Source organism: Miniopterus schreibersii (assembly GCF_964146895.1).
Source record: "Miniopterus schreibersii genome assembly, chromosome: 15".
Taxonomy (NCBI): domain Eukaryota; kingdom Metazoa; phylum Chordata; class Mammalia; order Chiroptera; family Miniopteridae; genus Miniopterus; species Miniopterus schreibersii.
The window spans coordinates 53,043,541-53,062,244 of record NC_138115.1 but is presented as its reverse complement, the minus strand read 5'-3'; the positions used below and the strand labels follow the sequence as shown (position 1 = coordinate 53,062,244).

General features: G+C 55.4%; 1 protein-coding gene across 1 annotated transcript in view; it reads left to right on the top strand.

Annotated features, from left to right (window-relative positions):
• The window catches only part of CNTN6 (contactin 6), a 127,489-nt gene that overhangs the window by 59,659 nt on the left and 49,126 nt on the right, over positions 1-18,704 (top strand). The window contains exons 5-7 of the mRNA XM_081159966.1: positions 7,211-7,306; positions 12,609-12,812; positions 14,971-15,073. Coding sequence (XP_081016092.1) covers positions 7,211-7,306; positions 12,609-12,812; positions 14,971-15,073 — 403 coding nt within the window. The remainder of the gene's footprint in view (positions 1-7,210; positions 7,307-12,608; positions 12,813-14,970; positions 15,074-18,704) is intronic.

Sequence of the window (18,704 nt, the reverse complement as noted above, 5' to 3'; positions counted from 1 at the left end):
ATAAGAACGGCCTGGGAATGACACCGAAACCCTCGTTTGCTCCAACGGATCCGACGAAATCTCCTCGGAGGTGTATTATCAACGGATAGTCAGTGTTACTTAAGCGGCAAATTAGAATCCAGGACTTCAAAGTACATACAGCGTGTCCCGAAACATGTAAACACACTTTACGGGCAGGCAGCTCAATCCGGAAAATGGAGTGTAATTTAATGAACACGCTTTTTTAACTATTCAAAGGGCGAGCACACCTTTTGGGGGACATGATAAAGGGTTTCCGGGGGCAGGCTCTGGAGTCGCTCGCTGTGGTTTAAGGTGTTAGCGTGACCCCTTCCCCGCCCAGGGTACAGCCCGTGGAGAGGACGGCAGAACACGTGAACCCGCGACACAGCGCCACTCAGCCGTGTCCAGGGAGAACGTGGCCCCCAGCCAGCAGGTCCTGCCCTGCCACCCTCCTGTCCACTACCTGGGCCCAGACATTTATAACGAACGTTGCCTTTTGAAACGTTATGTGAACAGCACGGTATAAATTCCACTGCGCCTGGCTTTTTAGCCCAACAGAACCTCCGAGCTGCGTCCATGTTGCTGCAGTGGTTTTGGTTCACTCGGCCCCGGCCCCGGCCCCGGCCCCGGTGTATATAATGTTTTATGCAGGAATGTGCCGTAATTTGCGAGTGGCTTCTGCTGCTGATGGAAATGTGGGTTGTTTGCAGTCGCAAGGAGGGATAACTTAGTTAATCTTCTTGCGCATGTCCCTTGGGACGGCCGTGCATACCCGTCTCTGCTGCGAGCGCCGTGGGGAGGAATCGCGTGAGATTTGGGAATGCCCGTCTGCGGCTCCAGAAGGCAATACCGACCGCTGTCCATCGCGACGTCATGAAACTCTTCTCTAACGGGCAGTGTTTTCCGGGCAACGCTGCTATGGTCAGCTTTATTCAAATGTCAGCACTTCCAGAGGACATGAAAGGGCACCTCGCCTTAGCTTGACTTGCGTTCCTGAGAACCGACGCGGCGGGTCCCCGTCTACAGGTGCATTGGTCGTCGCAGACCCCTCCCCACTTTAAAAGGAACGTTGAAATCATTTTCCCCAGAGGAGACGCAGATGCTGATCTCCATTCCCAGATTCTCGTATCCATTCTCACAGTTAAACGACGCCTAATTATTGAGCACTTACTATGCGCCAGACACAGGCAGGAGCCCGGAGCAAGGTACAGTCTATCTTCTGCGCGTGTGCACCTGCTCAGATACGACTACGGGCACTTTTTAAAGAGCAACAGCGAGTGTATTCATGCCACTGGGATACCGAACAAGGGGACATGTGGCTGAGCATTAGCCGAAGCAATAGGTTTTCCAACTGTGATCCCGACAGAAATACGGTCTTTCGGGGCCATAGCTCTGCCCAGGACGCCGGGAAATGCAAATGAGGAGGAGTCCAGGTCGGAGACGTGATTTAACAAGTCAATTTCAGGGTGATGCTCCCCCCTTTCTGAGAATTCTGCACTTGAGAGGCCTACTCCGTGCATATTAATGAGTTGTTTTGCGTAAATCAATTCTGTTTTTATGAATGGAGATTACAGAGCCCTCGTTTAATTCTTCCAGAAATCCCATCCACAAGCCCGACGCCAGCCCTGAGGCTGGGGCTTTCTCCCTTGAGCACAAAGGATTTGTTTTAATTAAACTTCCCTTTTAAGCGAAAGGGAGCAAATGTAAACAGCGGGGCCTGGGGTCGGGCCTGTGCCAGGGGCCTCTGCTCCGCGTCCGCACTGGTCTCAGGTTCATTCAGAAATAATCCCGGCAATTTCATTAAAGAGGACAGGCAGCCTGGAGGAGTCGACGTCGGGATTAGTGGCACTGCTTCTTGGCAAGTTGCTGACGGAGGGCCCTGGGTATGGCTATTAACATAAATACGAATATTAATAGCCGTTCGTCTGTGCCCAGCAAGCCCAGCACTGAGCAGAGCGTGGGCAGTGGGCTCCGACTGACCCCGAGTTGGGCTTTGAGCACCGTGGCCACACGGTGCCCGGGCCGGTGTCCTGCAGAGCCCCCCCCGTGTCCCTCACCTGCCCTCAGCCTCCACCTGTTTCTGCAGCTACAGGAGGAGGCGTCCGAGTCCCTGCTGCTCTGGGTGAAACCCGCCCCTCAGCTCCACACCCTTCTAGCAGACGGAAGGCCCCCCGCGCGCCCCCGACACACGTCCCTGCCCCGACTTTGCCTGGACAGCACCGTGCGCCGGGCCCTCCCTGTGCTCTCCCTGGAGCGCCCACGCTCCCTCGCTGCCCGAACCCTCAGCCACACGACTCCACTGGTTCCCGCTTTTGAGGCCCCCCCGCCACCCCCCAGCAATGCTGAGACCCTTCCCTGGACCCGAGACCGCAGGGCGGCAGCCGAACCCCGACACCCTCGCGCCTTGCTCTGCGCCGACTCCTCTCGGTGTTGCTTCAATCGCCGCCCGGCTTTCGGGTGAAAACGGGGCTCCCCCGGCAGCCGCTCGCCTGCTGTCCCCCCACAAGTTCTCAGTGCTCGTCTGAGCGTAGGGCCGGCACCCTCCTCGACCCCCTCACTTCTGGACGCTTCCCTCCCTCGTCTCCAGCGTCCAGTCCCCGGGGCAGCCAGGCTCTCGCATCCGTCCCCCCCTCTCCCGAGGCTGGACCCCAGGTGAGGCCCGTCCTGCAGAAAGCCCTCCTTCCGACTGAAGACAGGCGCCCGGAGGGCAGCCCTGCCCAGACCCCGGCTCTGTCCCTGGGAAGACGTGGGACACGGAGGCTTCAAAGGCGACCGCAGGACCGAACGCAGGACCGGAGCCGGAGCCGGAGGGAGCGGCACCGTCGCGTCCGCCCCGCCGCGCCCCGTTATCCTGAAGGACGAGGCTCTGTGTCCCCCGTCTGCATTTCCCGCGCCAGCCTCATCCCAGTACCTCCCGCGGGTGGTCCCGGAAAAGCAGTCCCGTGGCTGAGGTGTTGGCATGTTCGCCCAGAGCTGTAGATTCTGATGGATAAAGTTTAATATCTTGAAAGGAGACAAAAAAAAATAAGAGGCTATTTCCCCACCTCCTCTATGCGCCGTGCGGGCGAAGTCCCTTTATCTCCCGACTCGCCGTGGCCGTGACTGAGGTTCCAATAAACTGGGACGCGATCTCCAGGTGTCGGGGCGAGGCTTCCCCGCGCCGCTCGCTCTCGCGGGGCGAGAGAGGAGCTGAGGTCTGGAGGTGTCAGCGCTTAGCGATAAAATAAGGATTTCATTGAGCAGAAAGGAATGAAATCAGCGAGTTTATTTCCCCTCTGCTCCTGCGACGCAGGTAAATCTCCTCCCGAGGAGCCACCGCTCGGGCCTGCGCGGCGGCCGGCGGGCGCCTGGTTTATGTGGGAGGGACTGCGGAGTCTCATAAACACCTTTAATAAAAAAGTGTCTGTGGAAGCAGCACAGTTTTTCAAATAAAAGAAGTTTCATTCGTATCCAGGGATGAGAGCTGTCGAAACTGGGCTCTCCCCGCTTTCCCCTCGCGCCCCCCTCGAGTGCCTCCGACTCCCGGGGGCTCACACTCCAGGGCGCCCGGGAGGGAACCTTGGTCTCTGCTCTCAGGCCCCCTCGGCGGCGTCCTGCACCCGTCGCGTGGGCGTCACCGAGGGTCAGCCCTCAGGGGCAGGGGCCGAGCGGGTCAGAAACCTGTTCTGTGCAGAGCCCGGGCGCAGATGTTTGATTGGCAGGCCCAGGTCTCGGCTGTCACAGGACCAGAGCAACCGCACAGGAACTAGTGGGCGTGGCTGTGTTCCAATAAAACTTTATTTACAAAAGCCGGCAGGGGCCGGAGGTAGCTCATGGCCCATCTTAGTTTGTGGAGCCTCCAAGGAGACTTTGAGTAATTTTTTAGCTGTGTTCTGCCGAAGGTAATAGCTAATGTTTATTGCGTATGTACTTAAAACTCTCATAGTGTTGAGCCAAACTAACAGGCAGGTAGTGTGCAAACCCATTTTACAGACAGACAGATAGAAGCAGGCCGAGACCAAGGAATTTGCTAGTCCCTGGTAGCAGGGCTTCCGACGGCGGGCTCGCTGGGGCCCAGGCTTCTAACCACAGGCCGTAGGCTTGTCAAACTGATCAGTAGGACGGGAAACGCCCGGGGAGCCCTGGGGGCGAGACGTTTCCACGGTGAACGTGTTATTAACGAGAGACATGCCACATACGTCCCAGCTTATTAGTCACAGGATACTGGGTTGTTATTAGTAGTTAAATTCAATTGTTTAATTTTTTATTCAGAAAAAAGTTAATTGTGAATTTACTGTTGGGGGGAAATGCAGGAGACTAGATACAAGATGTGAAATCAGCGTGAAATGAAGGAAAAAAGGTAGAAATAAGGAGTTAAATGACCCGAGTCTTTAGATCCCGGCTCTGTCACTTCGGGGATGTGAGGTCTGGGGCACGTGGCGTGCGGAGCCCTAGGAGTGGCCCCGAGCGGCAGGAACACTCGCTCTGAGCAGGACGGAGATGATCCTGAGGACCTGCCGGGCGGGGACGGAGCCGGGCGCTTGGGGACGGCCACGCCTGGCGGTGCCTCTCCTGTCACAGGCGCGGGACGGGAGGAAACGAGCCCCGTCGGCAGCGCGGGGGCCGCTCCGGGGTGCGTCTTGGGTGGCGCTCTCGTGAAGAGCCGGCGGCCTCGTCTGGTGGTTCAGCAGAGGCCCCCTGGAGCCGCAGTGTCCGGAATTAAATTCTGCGTCCTGCGCTTATGAGCTGCGGGCCGGGGCGGGTCCACCGCCTCTGAGGCGGCGACGGAGCTGAGGCAGGCGGCTTTGCGGAGGTCCCGGCTCCTGAAGGCCAGGGCGGCATCGGGAGGGCGTAGAAGGCTGGGGGCGCGTTGGCACATCTTCCGACGGTGATCCTCGGGCTTTGGCAGCAAACGCTCTTTTCCTCCTCGGATGAGACTGAGATTCATTCCCCCAGGTGGCGGCTGCGGAAACGGCTTCTCCTTACGACTGGCTGTTCGTCGCAACCCGCAGCGCTGCTTGGACCCAATGCAAAGTGCACTGCGGGGCCCCTGCCCTCCCCGGCCTCCTGGTGGCTCCGGGAGAGAGCGTATGGCCCGGCCACTCTGGGCCGTCGGCAGGCGTCTCCTGCTCGTCGCTGGAGCGGAGCCTTCGTGACCGAACTTGTGCCTCCGCTCCTGCCAAGTGCTGCCACCAGCACCAGCAATAAAACCGCAGGGCTGGGGACGGCCCGGTCATCAGAGCGGCCGAGAGCGACCTCGGCCACGGGGTGTTCGCAGCAGCCGGCACAGCGGACCCGCCCTCGAGCTCAAGGGCGGCCGGGCGGTCACCTTCGCGGCCCAGGGGAGTTTTTCCAAGCGTGGTAGTTTTGAGACCCTCCAGGGGAACAAATCCACACTGAGCTGTATTATCTTAAGGGGAAACGGGTGGGACACGAATAGAAACCGGCGGCTCCCTCTGGCTTCTGATCATAGGAGAAAAATCCAGAGCCCTTAAAGGTCTCAAAGAGCAAAGGAGATGTCACCGGATGCCCCTGCGGCCGCCTAGCTGAGGGACCCTCGCCTCGGCGGGAGCCGAACTGTACTGTTTCCAGCCAGCAGGGGGGACGCTGAAAATCAGGTCGGATCCTTAAAATAGGCCCGTTCAAAGCGCGTTCACGGGAGACGGCCCCTCCTTCAAATGAGGCAAAATCACACCCTGTCTCTGTTCCATGTGCTACTAAACAGCTTTAAAATCTGAATTATTAAGACCCATAAGCTCATACCATTTGGAAAGACTGTTTTGACAGCTCACAGGACCTGCGTGACGTTCGAGGGAAGTTGATCTCCTTTCACGCAGCTAACAGAAGCCCCGCTGTAATCACAAACGACCGCACGAGTGGGTGTGGACACCCCCACTGAGGCGTCAGCGGGGTCCTCCGCGGTCACGGCTTCCCGTGAACAGTGACGTGGCCGATGGGGTCGGGGTGCGGAACACGGTCAGGGCGACGCTGAGAGGGTCCCGCCACGGCCTGTCGGTTTTATAGGACCAGTTCCTCACTGAGCCTCTGTGACAGTTTCTGGTTTTGTGACCATTAAAAAGTAACAACAACTTCATGGGACCTTTTAATGATAATAATAGAATGAAACCTCAGCATTCTCACCTGTGACTACTACTGGAAACAGAAACCATGAGTTCGACGTGCTGGGTTTTTATTTTAAACACAGCTCGTTGGCCTGGTTATTACTGACTAACATTTAAAGTGGTGTAAACCCAAGTCCACAGACGCCAAGTCGGGGCCACAGTTTCCCGCCCACGGTGCCGCTATTTAGGCTCACTCGGCTCTCCTGTGTCCAGGGAGAAAGGGGGGAACCTGATTAAAAATGCTCTTCGGGCCCGGCCGGGCGTGGCTCAGCGGCTGAGCGTCGACCTAGGATCCAGGCGATCGGGGTTCGATTCCCGGTCAGGGCACAGGCCCGGGTTGCGGGCTGCAGCCGATCAATGACTCTCTCATCACTGATCCTTCTATCTCTGTCTCTTCCTCTCCCTTCCTCTCTCTGAAATCAATAAAGATATATTAAAAAAACAAAATGCTCCGTCGGAAGCACCCAGGGCGTGCCAGGGGTAAGTCAGGGCAACGGGCGGGGGCTGAACAGAGCGGGTGGGGAGGGAAGGGGGCGCAGCTGAGGAGAGTCCATCTGGTGACGTATGTTTATGACCCAAAGTAGGGGACAGGCCGGAGTTATTAACTTACACATCAGAACCAGCGCGTCTACTTCACTGCCATCCGACCAACCCTGGCCCGAGGTCCGTCTCCGGTCGGCGGGGGCATCTCTCGTCCTGGCTTCTCCTTCGGTACAAATGCAGCCTCTCCACAGGGCCGGGCACCCCCTTCCCGGACCCCGAGGCCTTCGCCTGAACCTTCGTCCCGAATTTCCCGTCTTCTTCCCCCGACCAGCACGTCGGCAGAGCACGCCCCCCAACCCCTGTCTTCCCGCGTCTCGCCTCCCTCCCCTTGGGCGCCGGGCGGCTGGGGCAATAAAGTGAGCGGAGTGTGAGGGATGTTCGCCTGCGTGTTTCTTACTGACTCCGTTTAGTCCGAGTAGATAAGTCGACATCCACTAAACCTTCTGGTCCGTCAAGTATGAGCGTTCACGACTGTCGATTATAAAAACAGCTTCGGGTTCCTTAGAACGTTGTTGTTTTTTCTGTGAGGTAACAAATTCTAAACCTGCTCTTCTTTATTTCCCAAGATATCGAGGACTTTGAGACCAAAACGAGGAGCGCCGTGTCCGTCCGAGAAGGCCAAGGCGTGGTGCTCCTCTGCGGCGCCCCGCCGCACCTCGGAGGTACGTGGTCACGTCGGTCCTGGAGCCCGTGGCAGCCCTTCGTCAAACCGAAGGGGCCTGGGTGCCTTTCGGGTTCGTCCCACTGCATCCAAACGGTCCTCACCCAGATCTTTCCTTTTAAGTAATGATTTAACCTGACGCTCAACAAATCGGCCCCTAAGGTGCAGCGTGACGCCCAGGGTGAGCCGGGAGCCTCCGCGCTGGGATCGGGGCCTGTCACCCCGCACCGCAGGGACAACCCATGGGACCTCTCCAGGCTCAGTTTTCGCGTCCGTAGAATGGACGCTTTTAACCGACCCCGACACGGAGATGCTGGTGCAGACGCTGAGCGAGCTGAGGGGTGGGAATCGACGTGAGCCGTGAGCAGCACGCTACTCAGAGGCGAAAGCTAAGGTGGTCATTTCCTTTTGCCGGGTGGGCTCCGGAGAGAAGCAAATCCCTGCAGTCTTCTCGGCAGCATCGAATTAGCTACTGGAAGAGAGTCAGTTGCCTCCGGGAAGCAGGTGCCGATGGCACCAAGTCAGGGTGTCTCCCAGCACCCGGAGGCCAAGCAGCGAACGCCAGCCTCTGCTCCGGGACTGTTTCCAGGGGCCTAAGCCGCCCGCTGACCCCCCCGCTGGGGTCGCATTTTCTCAAATTCCACAAGACTTGATGAACTTGGTGGGTTCTTCAGCAACAGTGTGAAAATACCACGGAGTCATCTCGCTCGGGACACTCCCGTGGCGCCGACGCTGTGGGAGTCGCCGTGACATGGACAGCAAGCGCTCACGGCGCAGATCTGAAGTCTGTGCCGCACGAGCCCCTTCGATCCTCACAGCGGCACGGGGGGGGGGGCGCCCCCAGGCTCCTGCCGACGAGGACCGGACCCCAAGGCAGGGGCTGGCGAGGCACCTGCCCCGCGGTCACGTCCGTCACCCGGCCCGCGGCCCGAGGAGCACGGGAGCTAACGAGCCGTCTGGCTCCCGGACCGGAGCAGGTCCCGACCACCTGCCTCTCTTACCGCTGGTTTTCACTCTGGAACAGGGATTTGGAAAACAGGTAGACAAATATTGAAAAATAAAATGAAAGCAACTTTCCCCCCCTAATATTAAACCAAATCTTACTTCGGATTCTTTAAAACCTTGAAAATATTTTTCATCCTTGAAAATATCTTTCATCATTTTCACTGTTAGCCGAGCCGGATGCAACACAGACACCAAATGAAAAGGAGATTCATCACAACGTAACAACGGTTTAACTCGGTGTCATTACAGAGCAGCAGGCCCGCTCCCCGAGACGTCGCGGGACACCTACAACGCTTTTTCTCTGTCTGGGGTAAGATCACGTCATTCTGGAGCACGTGCAACTCCGAAGGTGCTCATTTTTTAACCGCAGGAGACGGGCTTTCCGGTGTCGTGACCGAGGTGACGGGCTGTGAGTCACATCTGCTTGTCACATCTGTCTCTCGAGTCATTTCAGGCTCTGCCATTGGTCAGAATCTTGACAGAATCAAAGGTTATTTTCAACTTTGACTCAGTGGGGCGACAGGGACGTAAGCTATTTGTAAATAAATGTCACACTTTAAAAGGCAGCCCAGTGAGCAGAAGCCTCCCCACCCCCGGCCTCGTCAGCTCCAGCGTTGAAGACGACGTTGGTCTTTAACCCAGGCGGGCGGTGGGCGCGACAGGGCCGCTCTGCCCGGTGCCGAGACCAAGCCTCCGAGGCGCCAACGGCCTCCGTGAAGATGGGCGCTGAGGAACTGGCCCGCGGCGTGCGGGTGACAAGCTGGCAGGCACCAGGAGCCAGCGTGTCCCTGAGGTTGACGAGGGGCCCTCCCTCCATGACCGGCCTCTTCCTTAGAGCCCGAGGCCTGCCAGCCGTTCCCAGAAGCTGGCTGTGTGTTCCTTTCTGTCCGGCAGGACTGGCCGCGCACAGTGGGGCCTCAACAGGGACCCGGAGGCCGTCACCTCCTGCCCCTCTGTGGGCCACAGAGGCGGCCGCCTCCACTGTCCCAGCCAGGAGGCCGATGCGCCCAGGGGTGGCAAATCGGGGTGGCTACGCGGTGACTGGAACAGACGGGGGCTGAGTCAGGCGGGAGGGAGCGAAGGCGCCGGCATCCGTGACCCCAGCCCGGAGAGCGATGACTTTCCCCGGCCGGGTCTTTGCCAGCGGAGCCAGCACGACCGTGACCGAGCCCGAAGGCCAGTCACCTCCAACCCCGAGCGACACACAAGGTTGGCGGTGACGTCCACTCCTTCCAGAGCGTCCCGAAGGCGGAGCGTTCCACGGACTCCGAGCCCCAAAGGCCTCACTGGTGTGTTTCCCACTTCAGGAAGCTTGCCACCGGCTCTGACCCCTTCTCCAGGGTCAGAGTTTATCGTCACGGTCCCTTTCACGCGCGCGCGAGGCCTCCCCGCTCGTGACAACCGCGTCCCATGTAATGGGTGTAATTGCGTATATCTTCTGTGTTTGTGTTTTAAATATCGCAGTACAAGACACAGGGCTGTAAAAGATGTCAAAACATAATCGTGCTCTGGGGAAAATGGGATTTGTGTATGCTTGAGAGAGCAGCAGATAGAGGCCCCAATTGCTTCCTGCGGAGCTGCCACTCCGAATAATAACAACATCGGGAGGCTGCCGTCGGGGGCTGCGGACTGATCGCCGGGGGCGCGAATGACACTGCTGAGTCACCCCGAAAGGCACCCAAGGCACCCGGACCATTAATGACGGGGGACGGCACGGACGGGGGGAAATATTTAAAAATGCAATGGTTTCAAGGAAAGTGTCTCATGAATTATACATTTAATTAAGGAAAGCCAAATGGGGAGGATTTTAAACTTGCAATTTGCAGACGGTTTTTTTTTTTTTTTCTTTCCCTATTAAAAAATATACACATTAAGCAGACAGTGGCTGTGGCCGAAACCAAAGAGATGAGGGCCCCACGCAGGCGGGGGGGGGGGTGGCTGAATGGACAGAGGCGGCAGGGGAGGGACCACAGGGCTGAGAGCATCTCCAGCCTCCCCAGAGGGGACCCAAGGGCCCCCGGATTCCAGCTGCAGAGGGTGCACCGTCTCCCCTCTGCTTACTCGCCCGGAAAAATAGGAAGCCGGGTGGAGGCCAGTCAGGCTCGGTCCACCCCAGACGGTCCACGAAGCTGTGGGCTGAGAGACCCTCCCTCAGGCTCCACGGCTCCCAAGGGCACGTCCAGGGGGCCACCACTCTATCCAAACCGGGGCTCCCGCGGGTGGGCTCCCGCGGGGGAGCCGGGCTTGTCGTTGACATCGTTGGTTTGCAGAGCGGAGATCTGGGCCCCAGAATCAGAGTCGCCCGGGGACTTGTCCGCAGGGGGTCCCCTGGCTCTTCCCGCCCGCAGAAGGCGACTGGGGAGTGGGTTCCACCAAGTCCCCCGGCTGTGCGGGGGCTCGCTCGAGTTTCAAGCCTGCTCTAGGCGCAGCGTTAGAGAGAACTGCTTGTTGGAGGCCTCACGGATGTGTCCCATTCCCTGCTCTTACGAGCTCTAAGCGCCTCGGTGTCCTTGCGAACGGCAGGTAGGCCTTCGACCCTAAAGGTTCTGAGACACTGAGCTCAGGGCCGGCGGTGCTGAGGGGGAAGGAATCGGGGGTGAGGAGCCATCGTCCCGCACGTGAGAAGGAGGGGTGTGCGTGGAGCTGGGGTTGGGAGGAAGCCCGAGGGTGAGGAGGGGCAGCCGTGGGGAGCGGGGGTGCAGAGGGCCCCCGACGCACAGAAGGGGGGCAGGCGGTGCTGGGGGGCAGGCGGTGCTGGGGGAGGAAAGGGTTTGGCGTCTAGGGTCTGGCTTGCAGCCCTCCCCCGCCCCAACGACGCGGCCCCGGGAAAGGACCTCACACCCGGCCCCACACCCGCTCGTCACGGGGCACAGTGGCAGCAGCCGCTCAGAACAAGCTGTTGGGGTGGCGAGGCAGGCGGGCAACGGGGCCGCCTTCAGCTGCTCTCCACGCCACCTTCCTCCTGCCCGGGCCCCATCCCGCCCGCAGCCTCCACGCGCCCGCTGCTGACGGCCGTGCTTCCGCAGGACCCGGCCGGACGCGCTGGCCGCCCCTGAGAGGGCGAAGTCCCCACGAGAGGCGGGGAAACTCCGGCCGCGGGCCCACAGTCACAGCGTAAAGGAAATAAAGATTTCGGGGCACGGGAGAGGCAGCCCGTGATTTCCGCTAAGTGAAAGGGGCAGCCTGGGCTCTCAGAGCGGGCGCCGGCCTCCCCCGCGCAGGTGCCGAGTGGAGACCCCCAGCTGAGACCCGGCCCGGGAACTTGCTCAAGACCATCCCTGTTTCACTAAAGGTTCAAAAGACGAGGCGTCGCTGACACCTGGGGAACCCGAACTACACCCCCCTCCTCTTTATACTGAAAAGCTCACGATCTACACGGCTCTCTGGTTTCAAACAAAATCCCTCTGAACATCTTTTGGGTGGAGACGAGCAGGAGGCTTGGCGGTGAGGCCGCAAAGGGCTCAGTAAAAAAACTCAGACGCGAGAGGCCACGCGGGTGACGGAGGGCAGGGAGGGGCCTGCAGGGGCGGAGACCCGGCAACTGGGGCAGGTCAAGAGCCAGGGCCCGTTTTCGAAAATAAGCAGCGAGTTGCCTTTGCGCGGCCTTCGTATAAAGCGTAGTCCTGGGGAGGTAACGAATGCCGAGGGCAGAGGGGACCAGCCACAGAAGCAGGCCCAGCCTCCTGCCCGACGCAAAGGTAAATCCTGCAACGTCTCAGGCAGTGCTCGTCCATCCTCTGCGTGGTCACCACTAATGACGGGGAGCTCACCACCTCGTGAATCGGCCTCTGCGGGAGCTCTGAAGCGTACACCGTTCTCCATCACATTAACGGTCAGTGTTCTGTCACCCCCTCCAGCCACAGTTCCTGCTTTTGCCTTCGGGACACCATGGGCCGGATGACCACATAATTTATCATCCAAATTGGAATATATCTGAATGCAAGAGAATATTACAGTTACCCCAGGACAACAAACAAGCTGGACAAATGGGGGCACAATCTTTTTTAAAAAAAACAATATATTTTTATTGATTTCAGAGAGAGGAAGAGAGAGGGAGAGAGAGAGAAACATCAATGATGGGAGAGAGTCACTGACCGGCTGCCTCCTGCACGCGCCCTGCTGGGGATTAAGCCTGAAACCTGGGCCTGTGCCCTGACCGGGAATCGAACCCCGACCTCCTGGTCCGTGCTGGCTGGGCCGGGGGCACCATCTTATTCTGATCATGGATAAGTAGGGCCCCGGACTCTCAGATTAGAGGGAACCTAGAAAGTACAATACTTCTCTTCTCTGTTTTCCAGATTTATCTTACGCATGGACCTTCAACGATAACCCTTTACAGGTCCAAGAGGACAACAGGCGGTTTGTTTCCCAGGAGACGGGCAACCTGTACATCGCCAAGGTGGAACCGTCCGACGTGGGCAACTACACCTGCTTTGTGACCAACAGGGAGGCGCGGAGAAGCGTCCGGGGACCGCCCACGCCCCTGGTGCAGCGCCCCGACGGTAAGAGGACCCGTTGTCTTGGGGACGAGCTCGGCCGGGGCTGAGCCTGGGAGGTCTGGGAGGCGTCTGCTTCCCTCCGGCCCCAGCAGCCACAGCACCTATGAGTCCAGGGTCAATTCACAAATATGTTGAGAGTCGGGTGTTCCCAAAAACGTAACAGAAAATTCTGGAGCTCCCCACGTGGCACCGTGAACAGGGCCCTGGGCGCACTACGCCCCCTCTTCTCCGGCTCTGGAGTCTTTCACCTGCGCTTTGCTTAGGGACTATTTTGTAAAAAATGGTATTTTTGGGGGAGGGGGAGTAGGCTTGTGTGTGCACCCGTGGGTGCTACCAGACTTACTAACGGAATTAAAATAGTTTTCATGAACATGGGACCCAGCTTTTCCTTAATACCCTTCTTTTCCATTTTTGTCCTGTGCCCACCTGTTATTTACCTGGCTGACAGGACGGGGTCAGAGCCCAGCCAAGGGGAGCAGGGAGATGCACACTCACCACGAGCAAGGCGAAGGAGACGCAGGCCCCCAGGAGCTCTGGTCCCCCTAGAACACCCTGCGGACTGGCCTCTGAGGAGCCGTAGCCTCATCAAGGCACCGCTGGTGTGAGACTCAGAGCGCAGAAGACGTAGGGAGTCACGCACGGGGGGAATCCCCCAGCTGATCCTCTCATTAAACGCGCACCGTGGGACACACAGCCACACGCAGTGCAACCAGAGCGCGCTGGTGCGTTTTAGGGTCCGAATCTGGCCTCGAAATGTGGCACCTCCCAGAGCGTATCTCCTCCCCGAGGAGTTTAGCGAAAGCGCGAGGATGGCGCTGATCCGGCTGCTGGAGTGACGAAGCCGGCCCCGGGCAGGGTTCTTAGATAGTCATCCTCAGGGACCATCCAGATGACCTGCATGGTCCCGGTTCAGAATTTAGCGACCTCTAGACGTACTCAGGAGCCTCCCTTCAGGGGGTGCTCTGCTCCTGACCGGGGGAGCCCACACGTCGACAATATGTGTTGAAATTCTGCTGTTCTCCCACTTTTTCCGGTTTACGCTTAGTTTCTGCATCGCCCCCTTTTTAACTCCTGTATCCTTCCACCCCCCCTCCCTTCAACACGTTGATGGGAACAAGAGACCAGAGCATCGTACGTAGTAAAGCAGTCACCCAGGGAACACCAGCTGTCAGGGAGACAGAAAACCCACCCACACAGCTGAGTGATGAGGATGCTCTGCCCCCACCAGGCCTTTTCGGTGTCAGGATGACCGAGGTCGTAAAAATGAGGTGTGGCTAGTTCTATATATTTTGTAATTTTTGCCTTTTGTGACACTGTACCGGCCACCAATAACCATTTATTTTAGGTATATATTATTACCCTGGTGTTTGGTATATAAGTAAAAACATGATCAAACTTTTAAAGAGCCTCGGCGTGTCACTGGTTAAATGAATTAAGCCAACGAGGCCCGATCCTGCCGGTCAACCCCTCCCCTGACAGGTGGCGTATTTACAACGATCCGACGGCGGCCTCACTCCCGTCTTAGCCCACGTCCACGGTTCCTTACCGTACTTTTAAAAACTATGAAAACAAGTATGTTTCCTATCAGTGGATAGCCAATTTGTTAGCAGAACCTCGATAACGTGACATAAGAATATTTATGTCTTTGTTTATCCCAACTGGCACGATTACTTCATACGTTTGTTGCAGAAATACTGACATTTGGACTAAGGTGCAACATCAGGCCCCTGCCCTTGTTGGCTGAAAATGTCTTTACTCCTGGGCCGACCTGGCCGTGGGTTCCGTGGAGCTGGACACGGTATCTCTACAGAGAAACATCTGTGTTAGCTCAGGAGCCTCTTAGATACTTGGTGCCTTGAGTTCCTAATTGGTAACATGAATTCTTCTTAAGGTGCTGATGTGGGGGGACACAGGGAAACGGGGGCCGGTGCTTTTACCTGGCACTTCGATGTGCCCTGGGCATGTATTTTTCAGGAGCGAGGGGAAATGCCGAATCCCGCAAACAGTGTCACGGTGTTTTCTCTCTGCCCGTCACCCGCTGAAGTGTAGAAAGATACTGTTAATTGCAGGACAAGAGAATCCGATTTTGGTTAACAAAGCATCTACTTCATAGGAAACTCTGTTCTCCAGAAATGCTGCTAGCTCTTTTGATATTTAACAGGTGTGATGGGGGAGTATGAACCAAAGATTGAAGTGCGTTTCCCCGAAACTATACAAGCCGCAAAGGATTCGTCTGTAAAACTGGAATGCTTTGCCCTTGGAAAGTAAGGTTGTTTTGTTTTGCTTTGTTTCCTGGTGTTTTAATTTAAACAAAACCTTTTTGTTATTCAAACATTGCGCTAAGGTGAATGACCACATAGGTTTCAAATGCTGGGGAAAAGCGGAAGTTTCTGGTGGGAACTTAAGCAAAATGCCTAATGCTCTTAAAATGGTGGGGCTGCAGGTCTCCCCTAACTTGCTGGGGTTTCGAGTTTGACCCACGCAGACAGCACGGGGCGAGAGTAAGTGCATTTCGGGGAGACTCGGGCAAGTCACTAAGCCCTGGACACACCCTGCCCCCAATTCTGTCCCACGTCCACCCACACGAGGCCCGGGGGTCTCCTTGCTTAATTAACCAGCAATAATTGTAAGTGAAAAGCCTGCATTGTAGTTTCCCAAATTAGATTAATTAAGGGCCATGGTTCACGGTGGACAGTTGTAAATGAGTCAACCTGCCCAGGAATGGAGGCGTTTTGTGAGACTCAGACAAGTGTTTATGGGCTAACCAGCTTGGGGTGCTCTCAGGCAGCCAAACACCTGCTTTTTTGTACATAATATTCAGACATCTCTTTACCTTTGGGGGATATGCAAACTTCATTTTTATAGGTAGACAGGCCAGACCTGCCGGCTTTAGTCGTGAGCGTACATGTGAGCGCGGGACATGGGTAGAGCGAGATGCTGCAGGCCTCTGCGAGGACCAGGTCTGTTTCTCACCAGCTGCCAGGCAAGGGCGGCTCTTCCTGCCCACAGAACACGCTGTGAGAGGTAACAGACCCCCAGGGTCGGCCTGAGGGCTCCCTCTGGACACGGGGTCTATTGCCAGGGGGTCCTCACATTTAGAAACGGAGACTTACAGTCCTATCTGTGGAAAACACTCTTCAACGTCTACATCCTGTTAAGTAAATACAGTGAGCGACCCAAACAGGGCTGGTTAATAAATCCTTTAGGTTCTGTTCTGTCTGTGGGACTTTGAAGATCTTTACATTTTTCAGGTTACCTATTTTTCATGTATTTTATTTTCATTCAGTACTAGTTCCATAGTATTTGTCTAATGATTAATTACTGTTGATTAACTTAAGAAAGTAAAAAGGGGGACTTTTGTCCGTTTTTATTTGCTTGCCCGCCTTTAAAGATATTATGAACTTTGAATATTTTCAAGTTTTCTCCCAATTTAAAGTTACCCATAAAATGTTTTTCTGAAAATGACATGATTTATTTCAAAAAGGAAACCAGTAAAAGATAGTGTCTGAAAAGATCAACAGCTTATTTTATCATATTTAACATGAGGAAATGTGGATTCCTGAAATTTAAAAAATACTCATCCATAATAAATAACTAGACATTATTAAGCTAGTTCTCAAAATTCCCACGTAAATAAATTTGATTTGCTAAAGGTGTGTAACTAAGAACCTGTATGTAGCACGTTACCCTCCTCACTGTGCGGGGCACACGGTACTTTATTTACCTACGAGAACGGGAGACTCGGCTTGAATGCGCCACCTGCTCAGGTTCAGCTCCTGTGAGGAAGGCGGGGGGGGGGGGGGGGCACACCTAGGCCCACCTGGTTTTAAGTTCTGAACTTCGAAATTTTAAGTAAATGTTTCAGATAACTGCTGAAGTCAGGGGAGGCAGATTCAATCCCCAATTCTCTCAAGTTTAGGGGACCATTGGCAAACACGCTCACAGACCTCCATGAAGTTCTTTAATCTCGCCCAAGAGGAGGTGTGAGGACACCTGCCCTGCGTTGCTTTGGGGATTAACACAGATAATAGGTGCAAGAAACACAGCGCCAGGCTGGGCACTGAGGCGGCAAGTGTTCACCGTTATCTGAACCCCAAGGGCCAATTCCATTCTCTCTCTGTGTAACCTGTGCCTGAGCCAGGGGTGGGCCACCTGGAGATCCTTATGTCAGAAAGGAGAACAGCTCTCACCTCTCTGCCGCCCTTTGCTTTTCTCTCCGGAGCAGCAGGGGCAGGTCTCAGATAGAAAAGACCCGCAGGTGAGGGGGCCGTTTAGTTAACTAACGTAGCCTGAATTGCTCACATATCAGATTTCGCAACTTCATTTATTCCTAAAAACTTTAAACCTACAGGAACATTGCAGGAGTAATATAGCTGGGTAATCATGTCAACCACATCGCCTTTCACCTGCACGGTGGCCGTGTTTGAGTCCGGCCCCTGTGCTCGCTGTCTCTGCAGACTGTGCTTTTTAACAGGCCTCACCTTTTTGGTGAAACGTAGGTGTGCTGAATCAGGTAAAAGATTTTAGTGTGAGGTTTATGTTTATGTAGCTAAGACCTGGGCTGTGTTTACTGTCGGGTGGCTGCACATCTGAGCCTGCATTTCATCCTCAGTCCTCGGGTTTCTGTTGTCTCCCTGACGTGCTTGGGTGTCTCTCGAGGCTCTTTGTCCGTGAGAGTCTGAGGTCGGCCATTCTTTCTGCCGTAATTCCTGCTCTGCCACGAGGACCCCTCCGAGGATGTGAAGGCCCTGGTCTGCTCATTCCATCTCTCCCACCTGTGGGTCTGTTTCTATTGACTGTTTTTCCTGGTAGTCATGTTTCTCTTTGTATGCTTTTTAGGTTGTCCAGTAATTTTTGGTTGAATTATAGACATAAACGTTAGGATGCTGAATGCTGGACTGTGGTGTATTTATTTGAGGTGTTAGATTTTATTGATAGGAGTTGTTCCTGGGAGTCAGGGCGATCTTCCTGTGGCCTGTGAGTGTCCTTAGAGTGAATATGGAGTCAACCTTAGTCTCAGGCTAGTTCATGACTGAGATGCACCTTCTGCTGAATCTCCAAGTGCCCACTGAGCCTCTCCTGCAGAGGGTGGGATGCCATCTTCCATCTCTGTTTGAGCTCTGAGAACTGTCTTCTGTGCCACCTCCTGTGGCCCCGTCAGGCAGATGTCCATAGCACGCTCCATTTGCCGTCCCATCCTCTCCAACACCCGCAGTCCCAGCTCTTCAGTGCTGTCCCCTCACCTCGGTGAAGCAGTCGGTCATGTCCCACGCTCGTCTGCCCTCCTTATTCTCTGAGCTGGGCAGTGCCTGGGGACAGAAAACCAGGGCACCAGAGGCTCCCTGCAGGGACCACGGTCTTGGGATGCCCACTGTGACACTTCTGGAGTCAGGTTTGTTTCCACGTATCTGTCCAGTTTCCTGATATTTCAAGCAGTAGGGTAAATGCAGCTCCAGTTACTCCAACATAATTGGAAGCCAGGGGTTGATTTAATGCCAATTTTGAAGGTCCACACAGTGACACTTAGAGAAATTAAGTCACTCAATCAACATAACTTGTACATCTGGGGTTCAAATCGAAGCCTCACTGATTCTGACTTCAAAACTCATGCCCACAGCCATTGGCATTTAATCAAATTGCTTTTTATCATGTGAATAAATTCCCCATGTGCAGGTGAAGTTAGCCCTGAATTCTGAAAATGTTTTCCAACAAAAAGGCTTGGAAAAGTTCAGCAAAATGTTAAAAAGATATTATCTGGGGAATGGAACTATGGAGATATGGAGACATTTTCCATTTAGAGTCTCTGTAATTAATATATCAGCAACCAGGAAGTTTTAATTTTATACATTCAAGATTTTAAAAATTTCAAAAGATAACCTTTTTAAAATTCAAGCT